We start from the raw sequence: 18,975 nt of genomic DNA on the forward strand, positions 1-18,975 counted from the left end.
GGCTGTGTTTTCATTTCTGGTTTATTTGAACAAGTTTAACATTACTATAGTAAAACATTTGTTAAATTAGAACAGCACATAAAGGAGAACTCAGACAACACATTATAGCAATATTATAAACAGTAAACGTGTTATACATTGACATCATCAGCTGTTTTTAATGACATATGATAGTAAAAATGCAATTTAATAACCTTATTATAGGTCATATGGATTGAAGATAATATCAAATGGGAAAATCAGTTGACTTGTAAAACTATGTAGATTTGTAGTGAATTGGTAGATTACAGTTTTGTTGCACATTACTATCATTTAAATATACCACTATTTTACTGCAAAAAAGTGATAGGAATATGAATAAGAAACAAATATTGATCCCAAACAGTTAAACATGGAAAAATTAAACCTTTTTTTGTATGAAACCCTGCCATACTACAGTAACTAGTCTGGAACATTTTAAGAACTTAAAAATATTGTTAACTTTTGTGCATTGTGCACTTCTCTACATTTTAACAGAACAAATAAACAGTTGTAAATAACTTGGGAACAATTATAATTATGCTTATTTTCAGGGTCTATATTAATCTCTGGACAGTGAGTTGCACATTTACTGTAGTCTAAAACACGATTCAGCACTTCACACAGGATTCTTCTGAAACACTGGACAGACTTCAGTTTACTTTGGGCTTCAGCTCTGAACTGGAGTTTGTATCTATCCTGATTGAGGGGGATCTATGGCTCTTCACATCTCTGTTGGATTTAAAAGGTAAAGTGAATATTAATGTGCCATTTTGAAGTTTTCTAATATTTATTCATTGAATGCAAATGTGGGTAAAACTGTCCTCTTATTGGTCAGAGATTCTTCTGCATTATCCATATATGGATTGACAAGCTCTGTGAGCTTATTGTGGCTTTATCTGTAGCTGTCATGAAACACACAAACATTTATACGAATGTAGCTATCATTACTACCCTTAACTGATAGATAAAATGTATTTAATTTTTATATTATTTGTTTATAATGCAGTTAGAGGCTTCGTCGGGACAGTGTTTTTGCAATGCACAGAGAAGAGCAATTATACATTTTAAGACTAATTTTTTTTTTATACTAGAGGGTGTTGAATGCTTGAATCTGATGATTGGTTGACGAATGTTCTAAAGTAACTGCAATTATTTTCAGGAAAACGCACGGCTAAAGTAGTTCCAGGCAGGTCTTGACTGCATTACAGTTCCTTATCACTTTGCCAAAGTGATTTCAGTTATTTCAAAGGTCTTTACAGCTTACAGAACCAAAACCCACAACGACATCAACCGAGCAAATAAATATAGTAAACAATAGGATAAAAACGACAAATTGTTTCCATGTTTTTTGCCACAAAAATACATTTTATGTACGTTAAGCACATACTCTCTTTCTACCGCACTCAAACGCACACGCATACAGTACGGACACGCACTCGCACAGAAACATGTCGTCGGCACTGCTCTGATGATTTTAACAGTATAATTAGACACTTAAAAGCTACGAGAAATTTCTCACTAGCGATGTAATAGCGGTCTGTTCTTGGACCAGATAAACTTAGTTTCGCTATTGCTACAGTTTTGCTGCTGCCGAACACTGTTGAGAGACACACAGACTCAGGTAATTCATACACGCTTGATCTCTCTCCCTCTAATAACTGCATTAGTCTGCTATCAATTGATAACTCTCACAAGTGTTTTAAGGACAAAACCTGGCAAATGTCTTGAAATACATCATCTGAACAATGTTTTGAGTTGTGGTTATCGTAGTATAAGCAGAATAATTTACTCCGGGCTGATGAATTATTGAAAAATACTGTGCACCCAAGGTGAAAAGGTGCATTACCACCTCAGGTGTGCATTAATCCTAATAATTCAATGGTCCGTCATCAATTATTTCTTGCATAACACATTTTCGGATTGCTTTGTCGCCTCAACCGAACCGGTTTCAAAATTCAAAAATTTGAATATCAAAAAGTTCATTTATTTCAGTAATTCAACTTAAAAGGTGAAATGCAAAGTGAGATATTTTAAGCCTTCATTTGTTATAATTATGATTATGGCTTACAGTAACCTTTAACCTTTTCACAATCTAATTTTGAATTTGGGGTTTTCATAGCTGTAAGCCATAATCATCAAAATTATAACAAATAAAGGCTTGAAATATCTCACTTTACATGTAATGAGTCTATATAATATATTAGTTTCACTTTTTAAGTTGAATTACTGAAATAAATGAACTTTTGCACGATATTCTAATTTTTCGAGTTTCACCTGTATATGCCTAAACAAACCGAACTAAGGGAGAAAACGCACCAAGTTTCGAAACAAACACTCCATAAGAGTCAGGTGTGAAAGTGCCCTAAGAGTGACAGGATAGGGTCATATATGTATTATATTTAGCTTAACATCACAAAATTAAAGATTTTTGGATTGTGTTACTCCATGTATTTGAAGGCATGAGTGTGCTGTAGGATGTAGTCTCTAACCTGGCACACACCTTGCCCTCAGCAGCTGTTCTCTTCTGTCACGCGTTTCCGTCTGTCTGCTCATGTTGGTGCACTTGGAAGCAATTAAACACCTTCTGGAAAATAGTAGTAATGAGGGCAATAGTAAATGAAAACAAATTCCACTATCATCTATTTAGATGATGTATATGCAGATGTAATAACTAATAATGTGTTCATGTACTGAAATGAAACATACAGCATTCTCTCCACATCCATCCTTTTTATTGACGGCTCGACCACGTTGCTTTAACTTTTTCAGCTTCTTCATGTTATAGTAATACTCTACACACTGAGCTATTGATTTCGTCTGCAACTTAAAAACAAACATCAATTTAGTATTTAGAGACATTTATTAAAGGGATAGTTTACCCAAAATGTTTAATTCTATCATAATTTACTCACCCTCAAGTTTTCCAAACCTATATGAATTTCTTTCTTCTGCTGAACACAAAAGAAGATATTTTTAAGAAATTCGGTAACCTAACAGTTTATGGACGCCAATGATGGAATACCATGGAAGTCAATGAGGCCCATAAACTGTTTAATTACCCACATTCTTCAAAATATCTTCTTTTTTGTTCAGCAGAAGAAATAAATTAATTCAGGTTTGGAACAACCTGAAGGGCAAGTAAATGATGACAGAATTTTCATTTTGGGGTGAACTATCCCTTTAAGGCAATAGTGCTGCGGGCATGATGCATTTTTCTAGGCCTTCTCATTTAGGAATTACTTATTTTCTGAACTCTAAATTTCATACCACATTATGAATCTGTTGAAAGTCCTTGTCATGGTCAACCAGAGCTTTCTTGAACACTTTCATCTCTTGAGCAGTCCACTGGTCTGACCCTGCCGATTAAAATGAGCGACATCAAGTTTATGAAGGACTTATGAGTTTAATGCATTTCATGGGAGTCCAGTTCTGCTCCTGGAGAGCCCTTTCACTACAGAGTTGAACTACAACACGCCTGCCTGGAAGTTTCTAGAAATCCTGATGACCTTGATTAGTTGTTTCAGGTGTGTTTAATTAGGGTTGGAGTGAACCTCTGCTAGAAGGTGTCCCTGCAGGAACTGGACTGGACACCCATGATGTATTTGTGTATTAAGAGCTTGTACCTGTGTAGTGATAATCATTCAGAGGATGCCAGGAGGTCCGATAATCTCCTCTCATTAGCAGTAAATCCAGTGCTGCCTGCAAGTTGAAAAACGTATTAAACATCTGTAAATAAAACTCTCAGTGTGATGAATAAGCTCACCATTACGTTTCCTTGGACATCATGAAGGCAGTGGAGAGCGAGTTCGATGTTGGTGCCGCCTCCTGGTAGCACACTGGAACAACACATGTCTATAAGCTCTGTGACTGAAGCACAAAAAGGACGCGTGATCAGTTTGAACCTTTTGCACATGCTAAAAGAAAATTATAATTTTGGAAAAACATGGCTACATGTTGGGCCACATTTACAAAATTTTGTGCAGAAACCATCCTACATCTGATCTTACAAGCATTTCTCAAATGTGCGTACGTGTGATTCCGAGAACGAACGTACGCTCAAAAAAAAAAATGTGTGTACGCCTCTCTTCCAGAAGTGATATTTATAAATTGCAAACGATCTTGAAATTGTGCATACATTTATACATTTACATTTACTATATACATTTGGATGCTGCATTAAACAAATTCTTAAAGGGAAAAGAAATGTAAATAATAAATAAACTCCATAGCTGATTCCAAGTGATCAAGGCTTTAGGACGTTCCAATTCAGTCCATAGCAGTTTCCGCCAGTAGTGGCACTCGTGCAATGTAGGCAATGACGTACATCCGAGTGAACGACACGGGGGGAAGTTAGCGAGTGAAGGGCATGACAATTTTGGACTGGAACGCAGCCCAGAATTGCATACATTTCCAAATCACTCTCTCTTTGCCACAATGAAAATGTCAAAAAAAGACAGTTTTTATAAATATGAACGTTAGCACGGATTTTAACGTATGCACACTTTAAGATAAAATCTGTGCGTACGCATGTTTTATAAATGAGGCCCCCAGTGTCTAAAACTGTGGTTCTCAAGTCAACCTTTTGGGCCCCATTATCCACAACAATATATAAAGGGCTCGAGACTTTTTTCAATTGTTCATGATTTACTGGAGAAGGATTAAAAAAAATATTTTGTACTCAAATTGCCTATGGAGACTATTCATTTACAGGGTTTTTTCAGGACTAGAAATCACATTTAACATTAGGCTTTCTCATTTGGCTTTTTAAGACAGTTGTTGAGGAGCTAAAAAAAGCTAGTTTTGGCTTATTTCAGTTCTTGTTTTGGACAGACCCAAATAAAGGTGTGTTTACCCCTTTGCTGTGTCTCTGTGTTGGTAGAGAGATCTTTCCAAGGAGTCCAGACGAGCTGAGCAGGGTGTTCTTCATAAAGTATGTAGAGCGTGTCACGCACTGGGGGGATCTCGACTTGAAAACGCGAACCCACGTTAATCCTCCTAAAGGACACAAACGTTACTGCCATTAACATAGAAAGGAAATGGACAGTCGTGTAAATAAGACTGTGTAGAATCTTCCTCTGTATTTGGGTGATTCATTCCAATTCCTTTTGAAAAAACGATATACTTTATATATAACTAGATATTATATATATAATAATATAATATATAATAATCAAAAGGTCTTTAAGATCATTCAGTCAAGTGTACCCAAACTGTTGGCTGGTATTAAATTATAAAAAGTAACATTTTGCAATAATAAATCAAAGCTTATGTTGCCACAAAAAACTTTTCTAGGGACCTGAGATAATATAATAAATAATTAATTAATAAAAAGATCATAATCGTACAAATCGAACGAAAAACTTTAATAATTTATTATGAATGAATTTATAGAGGACCCATTAAACCCTTTTACAAGGTCTTTATGCTTGAATGTTTAAAACATTTTTTTTTGTTTTTTTTTGTTACATATCTGACATTGTTGCGGCACCTTTCTTCACAGGCTGTCAGTAATGCTCTGGGCTGCGTATCCCAAAGCCAACTATGGTTTTGGGAAATGCACCCTTAGTTCAGTTTATATCTCTATGAAGCCCCTCCTTCCAAAAAGTGCAATGTGCACTGATTGGTCGGCTGAATCAGTGTGTTGTGATTGGTCAACCACTTTAAACATGTTTCGGAAATGTCACGCGGCTTATCATTACCATGAAAAAACTGTGAAAAAACCATAGGAAAAAACAAACAACACTACTAACCTCGCTCCCTTTATATTGCATATGCCTTGGATGGGAATTGTTTAAATGAGGAATACTGTAACGTATGTTCCCTGAAGAAAACTCAAGACTACAAACAAGGCGTTTCAGGGAGTTCAGAAACAGTGCGCATTGATATAGAGAATCCCTTTGGAGTGACTTTGTGCTTTGTAACTTTGCAGACAGTTTTTATGCTGAAACAGCAACATTAGAGGGGTCATGAACTGGCTTTTTAAAAAATTGTATATGCTTGTCTTATGTCAATTTATTACGTTCGCTTGGTTTTTACATTCAAAAACATCAAAATGAATAAGTAATTGTCTCTTTTCTACCTTGGTTTTGAGCCTAGCTCCTGAAAACGCTCGGTTTGTATGGGCGTGCCGCATTGAAGACTTGGAAGTAAACGCCCACTGCTATGATTGGATAACAGTTTTGCATATTATATTGAGTTTCATGTAATGTGCGAATCGGTGGGCGGTGCTAAACAGGCGGTGTTGAAGTAGCCGTTGATCTTCTTCTGCGGAGGAGGGGTTTGATACCCTTTGACATCATAGATCCCCACTTTGAAAAACCGTTCGTGCGTTCGCTGTGCCTGGTGTTAATAAAAGCTTTTATTGGACTAACAAGGAAGTTTTCAATTCTGAAACTTGCAGGATATTCTTATAGTATGATGACCTCTTATATGTCAAAAGCTCAAGGAAAATTTGATCTCTCAGTTCATCACCCCTTTAAGAAAGTTGAAAATATACAAAAAGCATAATAGGTCTTTAATACAGATGTAGAGTGACTCACGGTCTTATGTTGACGACTGTGTTGTCAATTGGGAAGGGGACGCCATCTGTAGGGTTTCAAAGTTACAATTATTTTGCAAGAAGTTGGAACAAAACAAAAAAAAGTTTCTCTCAGAAAATCAAACTAAAGCTGAAATCATGGGTTTAGTGCTCACCGAGAGTGCTGGGAGGCGGGGGGCATGGCTGATACTGCGGCAGGCTTTTAGAGTAGAGGCCTGTCCCAGGACGGAGAGGGCTCAGCATGGGCTGAGGGGTGTAGGAATGAAACCGAGGGCTCAGCGGGTGGTCTGCCAGATAGGTTGGCGAGCGCAGCTGGCTGGGGTAACCAAGGCATCTCTGCAAACCCTGGGTTTCCTGATCCTGGGCCCACTGTGGAGAAGATGAGCGAGGAGGAGGTGGACTGGGGATGATCAGGTGCTTTAAAGGGTCAAGACAACGAGACCTCTTAGATGCACCTTCACGAGTTTGTGACCTCTCAGCCTATGGAAGATATTTAGTGGTTAGTGCATGATCGCCTTTTAAACTATCCCCGAGCGATGATAAAAAAGCCAACTTAGGATATTCACTGTTTATTGTTATTATGTTGTTATCTACTACAACATTACCTGATGTGTGGAAGCTTGGGGGTCTAAGACGTTTGTGACAGAGACTGGGACCGACACAGGCATGATCAGTGGGGACAGGTTTGTCCCTTTGGACTTTTGCTTTTTTCCTGAATTCCCCTTCTGTCCTTCATCCTGTGACAGAAGATACATTACGTTAATGTAAGTATTGTGCTGATTTTCATGTTTTAAGTTTATAGGTTGAATTAATTTGCGCACCAGCGTTGAGGCAGACGGCTCTGAATTATGTTTCTCCTTTGTTCCATCAGCTTCTTGAGAACATGAGGGCTGCGATCGAGCTCTGCGTACAGATGAAGTTATTTTATATGTTCTGCAGGAAACAAACCAGTGTAAAACTAACTGTGATTTTATCATAGACCTTCTGATTCAGAATATAAAAGTCTCTGTGTTAGGTCTGCTAGAAAGCAGCTATTTAACAGAATAGTTCCCCGAAAATTACTTTCACAAAACACAAACATTAATGTTCATACTGCTCTTTTCCACACTATGAACACATATAGAGACTAGCAAGCTGTTGAGCTCCAAAACCGACAAAAAAGCACTATATAATTAGTGTGGAAGTTTTAAACTTGTTAAATGTAAAACAATTTATACTTATATTCAGCATAGTTGCATCACATGTATCAAGTGACAGTAAACACATAATGTTAAAATATTTTTCTTTTCTTTTTTCATCAGAGAATTCTGGAAAAAATATATCCAGTTTTCCACAAAAATGTTGAGAACAAGAAGCACAACCGTTTCCATATAATAATGTGATAACAATCAGAAATGTTTCTTGAACAGCAAATCAGCAGCATATTAGAATGATTTCAGAAGGATCTGAAGACTGGAGTAATGATGCTGAAAATTCAGCTTTGATCATAGGAATAATACTCGAACAAAAACAGTTACTTTAAATTGTAAGAATATTTGCAATATTACTGTTTTGTAATAGCCTGGGTTTCCCCATACTGCCTTTGTGCAGCGCGATTTTATTCATGCTGAAAGGCAGTCTGGATACCATGAACCAGATTTTCGCCTCATCTAGGGAACCAATCACAGAACGGGGAGGGAGCAGCAAGACGATGACGACATCTATGCGACACAACTAAGCAGTTTGTTTATATCTATGGATTCAACATGGCAGCAGACGCGAAGCTACCTTTTGATGCAGCCTTTTGTTTACACAAAAAAATATCTTACCCATCGTCTTCTTCCTTGTCTAATTTCTGTCGCTCTACATACGTCATCTGGTATAATGGAAACGATTGGCTATGAGCTACGTACAGGCTCATTTGATAGACATTCTTAGCACCCAATAAACGGCGCCGGGCATTCGTAAACCACGCCTCAAATACGAGAAAATGTACATGTGGTTCCCAGACCCAAGTCTCAACGAGAATAGGGTCTGGCGTTAGCCAGGCTAGTTTTTAAAGCATTTTGATCAAATGAATGCAGAATTAGCATAAGAGATTTTTCAAAAATATTTTACAAACCTTACTGACTCCAATCTTTTGAACAGTAGTGTATATAATAATATATTTTTCTAAATTTGCACTATTCAGATATAGATTAAGCATGATAATATTGATCTGTTCCCTGGTGGTTAATTTGGAGACATTTGTACTCTAATAGGGGTAATTATTGAAATCATAATTTTTATTTGGATAAAATAATTGTAAAAATATCCTTACTCAATAATCATGACAGGCTGGAAAATAAATTAAATAAATTGGTGAAAATATGTGACAGCTGTGAGCAAAGGACTAATGTCTAAATTGTTATTCTATGTGTTTGACAGAAGAAAGTAAGTCATACAGATTTGGAACATAAACATTTTCATTTTTAGGTGAATTATCCCTTTTAGAACATGGATCTCTAATAACTTCATACAGCTTTTAGAGTTGGGTAAAATACCCATAAAATCACAAAAATGTAGCTTTCACTCCATTTTCTAACCTGCAACCAGAGCTTGGTTCCTCTGCTGTTGATTTCCTAATGGACTCCTGCATAATGAAATGCAAAATATGGATTATTTCTTCAAAAAAGGATCACATATAGAAAAAAGTGCAATGCTGTGTACCTTTTGTAAAAATGGGTTGCCTAGATAAGTGCTGAAGGATGCAAGCGCCACCTGACTAGGTGAAACGAGGTAAGAAGAGCGTGATCGTGAACGTTTATGACAACTGGGCTGAGGAACGGGCAGTGGAGGAGCTGGGACATCAGACAAGACGTCCTTAGAGCAGGACTTCCTCTTCCTGCTGTTGGGTAATGGGGCGTGAGGAGGAGGAGAAAGAAGTGCAGGATCAGGAAGGTTACAATCAAAATCACTGTTCGGCTCAGGGAATAATAAGGCAGGTTGAGTAACACTGGAACAGGAGTGGCGTCGCTTTAACTTGTTCAGAGGTTTGGGGTCTTTCAGACTGTGTTTCAGAAGGATTGGACAATGCTTCTTGGGGCCGACTGAAGCTGGTGGCCTCGTAGGGCAGCCCACGCTGGACGTCGCTGCCTCTCTGTTAGGCTGAAATGAAAGCATCTCTTTCCATTCTTCAGGGTAAGACTCAGGGAAATCAACATTGGTTTCCAAACCACGAACATGAAATGTATTCTGTGAAACCACAGGATCTTCTTCAACAGCGTCGATACCTAAAGTCCACTGGGTGGCAGTCGCTAAAGTCCAGCTTTCCAGGTGCGTTGAGCGTTTAACCCGAGCGCGATGGGTGTCTTCTGCATAGCACCCCAACCCAAGCTTGGGTTTTCCAGAATAACTGGGCTCTTTTAGCACAGGAGCGAAAACAGACTTTGGTTGAGCGCTGAAGAGGCCGCGCGCCGCACGATTAACCGTCGGCTCCCGCGGTGAGGCCGGCAGGTCATAGTTGTAAGCGTAGCTGGTGGAGGAAGGAGACGTGAAGTGGACTCCGTGTCGAGACGCACAGTGATGTTTTAGGGAGTTTTTGTCACTGTAGGTTTTGTGGCAGCCAGATTGAGTACAGTGATATGTCTTCCTCTTGTGGTGGGTCATCGTGTGGGAAGTGCTATGGAGAAATAAGGAGACAATGACACTGAAAACAGGAATTGTGAACACTGCAATTTGAATTTGTAACTGTAACACCCTCTCATTCAGTAAGTGATGAAATTGGATCAGTTATATCAATCAGACAGTGTAAGAAATAAAAAGAAACAGAAAAAACTGAGACGGACTAAATCCCAGAAGAACTGTGGCAACATTTCCAAGACGGTTAAAGAAACCTTCCCGCAAAGCTACCTGAAAAACTATGTGCAAGTATACTGAGGACAAAAGCTGTTTTAAACACAAAGGGTGGTCACACCTAATATTGATTTAATAGAAGTTAACTGTTACACAAAATCTATTTATGGCATTATTTTTTAAAGCATCCCAGCATTTTAATATTTCAAGTGCCTAAAACTTTTCAGTTCTGTAGCTTGGCAGGAAGGTTTCTTCAAGCATCTTGGAGACGTTGCTGCAGTTCTTCTCGATTTAGTCTGTCTCGTGTGGAGCACCGGCTGTTGTCCTACTGGCACACTAGAGCAAAATATATAAATAGCTGCCTTAAAACCACCAAAATACTAACGTGCCAAAGACTTTTGCACAATACTGTACATAGGGATGGCCCACTGGCTAGCGTGAGAGCGTTTTGGATTAGTGTTGTTGCGCAACTGAAGAATTGTACATCTATTTTACAACGCCATGTGAGATTTGCTATGAAGTTAATAGTGAACGAGTAAAGGAGCGAGTGTATCTATTTTATTATACCTCGCAGACATAAACATTTGGTTTTCTGTGGTGTATTCTACATTGATGCACTAAATTCTGATCGTTCGTCACCAAAATAATGTTAAACTTGTGGTGTTGAAGCTACTAACCAATCAGTAATGTTTTGCGTCGCATGCCATCATTTTGTAGTATAAGTTGTTATGAATTTATGGAGTTACAATATAATTTCCAGCTTGTTACAAATTTCCTTTTTTTTTTAAACAAACAAACATAATCTTGTGGGGAAAAAAATATGCATTTAATTTAAAATATGAATAATTTTAAAAATTATAAATTTTTATTAAAAATAAAAATGTATTAATTTGTTGGTGGGTTTAGTGAAACTGAACAAATCCTTATGGACCCTTTTCACATTTCCGGGTTTGTCAGAAGCAGAACTCGTCATAGTTAGGTAATGTAGCGGTGAATGGGAGATGACAGCAAATCAAATTTTTGTATTCCTGTTTTCTCCAATAGCAAAAGGAAAAAAATCTGTGATAAGTGTTTCCAGGACTTTCCAAAAGAATGAAAAATATAGAGATTGATTACAGCAGCCAAAAAGAGAAAGATATCACATTTGACAACCTGTCACCACAACAATCCTATCAATTCCAAAAGGAAGTCCCATCCTACATTTCTTTCACTTGGATGTACGTCACAATAGGGAAGGAAAGACTATCACAATTTCCATTTCATCTTTAAATGCCAGAACGATGCAGTTTTGGAATAACAATGTAAATTCTGCCTCGGCTAAGGTCTATCATAACATCCTGTCGAGGTAATAAATAAACTGATGTGCATGGCATTACTGTATATTATACATTAATACATATTCTCACTCGAAACCACTTAATCCTTTACTCATTCACTATTCACTTAATAGTAAATGCCACATGGGGTTGTATATTACTCTACTAATGTATTATTTAATTATTGCAATTACTTTTTATTATTTTAATTTTTTTTTATATTATTTTAATCATGTTTCTTTAGTTAGTTAATTTAAACCTTATTTTTTACATTTGTATAGACTGTTCAATCATCTCTAAACCCTCTAGCACTCCTACCCTGTTTGAAACCCTCTGATCTAGATATAAATAAACTAAATCACTGAGATGCCAGCACATGTGATACTTACAGCTGATGATAGTTTTTAAATGATCTCTGACAGACGCTGCAGATATGTGGCCCAGGCCCTTCATATCGGTGGATCAAGAGGTGTGTTTTAAGTACACTGCTGGTTTTAAACTCTTTCTTACACACACGGCACTTATTCACAGAGACACTGGACCTCAGCTCGGCATCTTCTATGTTAGGACGGACAGAGGTTAATGCGCATGATGTGGAGGTCTTTCTGCTTTCTGTATCAAATGAGAAAGGCACAAATTCTGGTTTGGACATCCAGAAAGTCACAAAAACAGGAACATCATAGAGATTAAACGTGCTATTTTTCTTACTTGAATCAGACCTGGAGTCTAGCCACAGTTCTGGATCTCTGATTGGCAGGTCTGATGATGGAGAGAGCATGGAGACACTCAGATCTGAGGGGTTTTCCATCTCCATTACCAAATCAGTGGGATCCCTGTAGTACAGTGGAGAAACAAAATGGAAATATTTCTTAATATATAATATAACAAGCGAAAAATCACGTTTCACTAGCGCAATGCTGCGGGCTAACGTTAAGCTAAACAATATTTGCAATCACTTTGATAAATGTGTTAAAAGGATATTAATTGTAGATTAAACTACTATTAATTTCTGGATGGTAGGTATCTATCATCAGTCTGAAGTCATATAACACACAACAAAAATTAACATGAAGAACTCAACATCGTAACGTAACGTTAAAGCAGAATTAGCAAGTGCAAAATCATAACAATAAATGTAAAACACTGAATTTAATCCGATGTAAATGCACGCTATAAATGAGTGTTTACATGTTTATCAAGTTGTCTGCTTGTCCCGTCGAAAGTTTGCTGATTATTAGTTAAAATCATTAGCAGAAACGTCACAGAGCGCGGCCAGCAAGGCAAGCCGATTTAGCGGTTACTTTTTGATTCAATTGATCGATTCGAGGAACCGATTCAATAGTTCAATTATTTTTTTGACTCACGAGCGTGATGCGCATCTAGGAAAATAGACGCAGTTCGCTGCCCGCATGTCTCTAGGACACGGGGAGAATTTAAGGGTGTTTTGTTTCATAATCATTACTGTTCAAACCTAGTTTCCACCAGATTGATTTATAGGCCTACCGTCAAACATGACAACGTGTACAGTATCGAGTTGACCAAAAGTCAGAAAATTCCTGTTTATTTTTTTTTTACATATCTCTGCTTCAGATGGTTGCTGCCATAAATTGGTTGACAGACTGGCATAAACTGCTGGGCTGCCATTCTACAAGTCTAGCTACCAGGCCATATACTGAGGTTGGTGGGGACAGACCAAGATTTAGCTGTTCGAGGTCAAACAGCGGACACTTTTTGTCTGGTAAGTAGATTATGTGAGAGAGCCAGATGTAAAGGTAATTTTACAATTTAGTCGTGCAATTTTCAGATTCAGTTAATCCTATTAATTGTGCCATTTCAAAATAAATACAACAACTAAGCAGATGTATTGGCTCTGTGTATGCCACCAGAAAAGCATGATTCTTGTAGGCAGACAGAAGATGTTAGTGTTCACTGGGCCTAGCAAAGGACTTCCACCCTTCCCCATTGTTGTAAACCTTGACATGTCAGGTTAGGCCAAACAACGTGTGCAATGACCTCCTCACCCTGCACCAACACCCTCTCTGCTCCACCACCTGCAGGAACATCATTGAGCAGAACAACTTTGTGGAGGAAGAGAAAGGCAGCAGAGAATTTAATAAAGGCCTTCTGAAGCGCTGAGTTTGTCAAAGTAAAATATTCATATTTAAAACTTCCTTAAACAGCTCCCGGCCAAACAAACATACGGTTTCCACTTAAGTCTAAAGCGCAACTTATGCGAGTAATGCGATGTGTACTGCTGATATTTACGCTACACCATGACGCACTACGCTACTTCTGACGTCACAAGTTGCGTAAGTTGTGTTTTAGTTAAATAAATAAATTGTTATATATTTTTTTGTTGATAAACTCGATTATAAAGTGCACTGTTTTGGTGTGTGTCCCTTTAAATGCAAATGAGTTGCTGTTCCCCTCCCCGTTCAGAATAGGGCCGATCCTTTACACAAGCTTCGGGTACTCTGGCAATAACAAAACATGCAAATCTCACTCATCCAAAATCTCAGAAATAACCAGTAGCGGAGTGCAGCCTTCCGGAGAGACTTAGGAAGAGGTTGCATCTTTTAGACGCACCTGGACGTTTCTGAATGGTAGTGGATGTATTTATGTAGGCTAGTTGTTGTGGAGTTACATTGATTTATCTCATCGACTTGCATGTAAGTTACCATCATGTTTAAAGTCCGCGTGAACAGGAAGTTGCAAACAACTTTTCTCCAGTGTTAATACGTATTTCCAAGTGAAACGGAATATTGAACTGAGGGCAGGGGTTTAGACAGTATAACAAAAAAAATATATATCTTGTATATTTTTAGCGCTCATCCTCTCCATCTCTGCTCACAGCAGACTAACGGTTTGTGGGGAGTGGTTAAGCGTTTGACGTCATCAGAAAAGGAACGCCATTCCAGACCGGAAGTAACTTTTCAGATTTTGATTCAAGATTACCAAGGCAAACTATTTTTTTCTGTGTATTAAACCTGCACGGATTAATTGTTAACCACGAGACTAGTAATATGCGCTAACAAAGTAAATAGGGTCAATTTTGATTTCATGTTGACTTTAACTTGACTGTTCCCTGAGGTCTTTATAAGACAGCTGTGACATTTTTTGGTCAAATAGTGTTCTGTGCTCATCTGTGCAGCCAACGACACAACAGTTTGCATTATTTGCTCCAACTTGGTGTCCCTGGGCTTGAGATTCGCAGGGAAGGAGGGGGTAGTGACGCTGAGTACAACTAAAAAAGTCCCATTGTCCCGGTGAGGTCCGGATTTGAGTTACGGATCTGCCCGGCACGGCAATCTCATCTCGCATAATCTTATTAACTGCCATGCAGTCTTTTTCACTGGTTGAGGTTATGATCAGGTGTAGGGTAGGTTTAGGGGTTAGAAATTTGTTGTAGCATAGCATTGTGTAGGAAATCAGCACTGTAGATTCGGCTGTGGGGCAGAGTTTGCGCTGAACTGGATTGGTGGAAAAAATCATGCATACGTGTCATGTGCCTATCTGCCAATGAGAGGAAGCCACGGCCTATTTTGGAGCCCCCACCCCCATTTGAAGATCTCCAGGCTCCAGTTATACCCTATTGTTGTCGCTTGTGAAACCCAAATGGTGGCGCCGTGGGTGGAAACGTGCAGATTAAGGGTTGGTAATATTATAATAAGATCCCCTTCCTACGTCAGAAGGGGAGAGAAATCTGATTGGCTTATTTTTTGACATGCTTGCAGAGTAAGGCTTACCAAAACAAAGTTACTGGGTTCTCACTTTTCACGTTTTCTAGGTTGGTAGATGCACTGGGCAGGGGCGCCGCTAGAAATTTTCCCTGGCACCGGGGACCCGATTATAGCACTTGAACACAGAAAAAGTCAGATTTTCATGATATGTCCCCTTTAAGATAAAAAAATTATAAAGACATTTATTTATTGGGAACAATAGCCCGTTGCTCTGCCAGCCAAAGTTCCACAGTTTCACCCTCATAATGTAATATGTTCTGTTTGCTCTGTTCCCGTTTGCCTGTTCATATTAGTTGCCTCTTCTGCTTAGACAGAAACATTTTCTTAATGGTAATATCCAGTAGTGTTATATTTTTTTTTATAACAACATTTCACTTTCCAGCTGAAGTGGCACAGAAACCTTTTCCTTAGAAGAAACTCTATCTAGTATCTGCAGGGATATCCTTTTGGATCTGCGCAATGTCTTTTTGTCCTCTTCAGTTCTCTTCCTTCTTCTCCAGGCCGAGACCCTTGGCACCTGTTTAAGGGCTACATCAGCCACAGCAGATTGAGGAGGGAGCACAGCACATGGAGGAACTGTAAAAGTAAAAAAAAAAAAAAAAAAAGATTTTAGACATTTGTTGCTTTTCATATGGATTAATTATTTTACATTCATTCACAGTTTAGAAACCTTACCTGGCAGTTTCTGTAATTAATTACTCACCCTTATCTCATTCTAAACCCGTAAGACTTTCGTTCATCTTCGTAACACAAATTAAGATATTTTTTATTCATTTTGCTCCATTGACAGCTACGCAACTACCACTTTGACGCTTTAAAAAGTTCAGAAAGAGATCGTAAAACTAACTCATATGAATCAAAATTTTCTGAAGAGACACGTCGTTTTATATGATGAACAGATTGAATTTAGGCTTTTATTCACATACATTCATCAACTCACACATCAGTTGTGGTAAACGGAGGCTCAAGTATGTTCACTTGATGTGGGAGAACCAATGAGGTTCATTCTCATGTTACGCAGGTTCTGTTGAGCTTCTGTTTATGTTTGCTGATCCATGTTTAAATGTGAATAAAAGCCTAAATTCAATCTGTTCATCATATAAATTAATTTTCTTTAGAAAATTTGGACTACACCTCTTGATTCAAATGGATTAGTTTTACGATCTCTATGAACTTTTTGAAGCGTCAAGGTAGTTGCGTAGCTGTCAATGGAGGGACAGAAAGCTCTCAGATTTCATCAAAAAAGATCTTCATTTGTGTTCTGAAGATGAACGAAAGTCTTACAGGTTTGGAACGACATGAGGGTGAGTAATTAATGACAGAATTTTCATTTTTGGGTGAACTATCCCTTTAAGCTTCGGAGGCCACTGCTGACCGGTCGATTGGGGGCCTTGCGGAGAACCATTTGTGTAAACACAAATTAATAAGTATTAAAATTAAAAGAAATATCTGATCATCCTCCATAAAGCGGTTTCTATTTACATCTCATAATGTATGTAAACTCTTGCGTTAGCAAGGTAACGACTGACGCATTTGTATTACATTCCGAAGAGCTCCTTTATCATCCCCACGGTGGAAAATGAAACCATGGAACGGTTAAACAAAGACAATGGTTTGGCCCGACGGTGGAAAAGTGTCTTTTCTCTCCAGGCTTTCCCGGAACCGTCTCCTCCTCTCACTTTCCTCCAAGGAAATCACTGCACAACACAATTCACAACAATGCTGCTCTCTGAATTATAACAGGATGCTGGAATTTAAACTGGTCAACATTTCAAACTGCGGGGCCACAACACAAGTCCATCCCCCAACAATTAGAAATTGCCAAATTGTCCCCCGCAACATTTGATATTGGTATTCTTGATACTGCTCTGCTGCTCTCCTTTACGCATCACTCTGTTTGTTGTTAGGATGACAAAAAGTTTTTAAAACCTACATTTCCAGGCTGGTCGGCCTCAGCGGTCTAACTGCGTTTAGCCCATCAGGAGGAGGGGCTTACTGTTCACCGAGGACCAGTGCAAATCCAACAGACCGCTTTAGTTTTTACGGTGGAAGAGTGTGTGGTAAGATGTAAGTAGCTAAACATATTTGACATCTGTTTTACAATAGAAATGTTAAAAGACTGACAGTTATATCCAGTAATGGAATGTTTTTTTGTTGTTGTTTTTGAATTGAAAATATGCTATCATTTACATGATTTATGTAATTAATAATAAAGTGACGAGACTAGAAACATTTTGTGTTTTTGACATTAGACATACAAATGTGAATCTATGCATGTCTTAAAACATAAATATTATTTGCAAATATTAGTTTTACAAATAAATTTCAACTCAAAAGTATATATGCATGCACCCCTCCTTGAACTGTCACCTTATCGTGGTGGAGGGGTTTGAGTAATTAATAATTAATTTGTTACATTTATATAGCGCTTTTTCTGAGACCTCAAAGCGCTTTACATAGAAGGGGGGAATCTCCTCAACCACCACCAATGTGCAGCATCCACTTGGATGATGCGACGGCAGCCATATTGCGCCAGAACTCCCGCCACCACACACCAGCTTACTGTTGGAGAGGAGACAGTGATGAAGCCAATCAGTACCCGAAGGAGCTATGTTTTCCGGGGTTATATGCCTCTGGTAGGGTCTCCCAAGGCAAACAGTCCTAGGTGACGGGTCAGACTAAGAGCGGTTCAGAACCCCTTATAAAGGAAGAAAAATCAAGGGCTGAGACGTCGCCCGGCATGGCGCAGCCGGGGCCCCACCCTGGAGCCAGGCCCGGGGGTGCCAGGCATGCGAGTGCCTTGTTCCCCCCAACCCCACCCCCATTGGCGCTCGGCCGGGCTCAGCCTGAAAGAGGGACGTGTGGCCGCCCTCCCGTGGGCTCACCACCTGCAGGAGGTATCGTAAGGGGCCGGTGCATAGTGGATTGGGCGGCAGTCGAAGGCCCCGACGACCTGATCTCTGGACACGGAAACTGGCTTTAGGGACGTGAAACGTCACCTCGCTGGCGGGGAAGGAGGCTGAGCTTGTGCGGGAGGTAGAGAGGTACCGACTAGAGATAGACGGGCTCACCTCCACACACGGCTTGGGCTCTGGAACCACACTCCTTGAGAGAGGCTGGACTCTCTACCACTCTGGAGTTGCCCACAGTGAGAGGAGGTGGGCTGGTGTGGGTTTGCTTATAGCCCCCCTGCTCAGCCGCATGTGTTGGAGTTCACCCCGGTGAACGAGAGGCTCGCTTCCTTGCGCCTTCGGGTCGGGGATAGGTCTCTCACTGTCGTGTGCCTACGGGCCGAGCGGCAGTGCAGAGTACCCGGCCCTCTTGGAGTCGCTGAGAGCGGTGCTGGAAAGTGCTCAGACTGGGGACTCCGTCGTTCTACTGATGAAGTACAAATGAAGTATTTGACACACCTCTGATTCTCCTGAGTTTGCACACACAGGCCCGGATTGGCTAACCGGGAGCACCGAGAGAATTCCCGGTGGGCCGGTCTGTTTTATTGGCCAGGAGGGCCGGTGTTGTCATGGCACTGGGTTGAATGCTTTCCCTA

At 39.4% G+C, this 18,975-nt stretch overlaps 1 protein-coding gene and 1 long non-coding RNA gene across 9 annotated transcripts; one reads left to right on the forward strand and one right to left on the reverse strand.

Moving 5' to 3' along the window:
* Positions 1–3: 3 nt before the first annotated feature.
* Positions 4–13,010, reverse strand: znf541 (zinc finger protein 541). 8 transcript variants are annotated; one of them, XM_079607808.1, is made up of 16 exons: positions 12,877–13,010; positions 12,397–12,521; positions 12,078–12,300; positions 9,248–10,199; positions 9,124–9,170; positions 7,381–7,462; positions 7,165–7,296; positions 6,715–7,039; positions 6,561–6,606; positions 4,874–5,016; positions 3,785–3,888; positions 3,645–3,720; positions 3,289–3,377; positions 2,728–2,844; positions 2,511–2,605; positions 4–750 (listed from the first exon to the last, which is right to left on the reverse strand). In XM_079607808.1, coding segments are annotated over exons 1-15 (2,520 nt in total). In that variant the 5' UTR covers positions 12,879–13,010; the 3' UTR covers positions 4–750; positions 2,511–2,548. The 8 variants fall into 8 exon arrangements, with proteins under 8 accessions (XP_079463934.1, XP_079463935.1, XP_079463932.1 ...); XM_079607809.1 differs by having other exon boundaries at positions 2,728–2,838; positions 12,877–13,001; XM_079607806.1 differs by having other exon boundaries at positions 2,728–2,838; positions 7,381–7,492; positions 12,877–13,001.
* A 351-nt stretch (positions 13,011–13,361) lies between these two features.
* LOC306996277 lies at positions 13,362–17,481 on the forward strand. The gene is made up of 3 exons (XR_013797041.1): positions 13,362–13,426; positions 15,929–16,012; positions 17,336–17,481. It is a non-coding gene; the product is annotated as an uncharacterized lncRNA (long non-coding RNA).
* The last annotated feature ends 1,494 nt before the right edge of the window (positions 17,482–18,975 follow it).

This window comes from Phoxinus phoxinus (genome assembly GCF_949152265.1).
Source record: "Phoxinus phoxinus genome assembly, chromosome: 3".
NCBI lineage: Eukaryota > Metazoa > Chordata > Actinopteri > Cypriniformes > Leuciscidae > Phoxinus > Phoxinus phoxinus.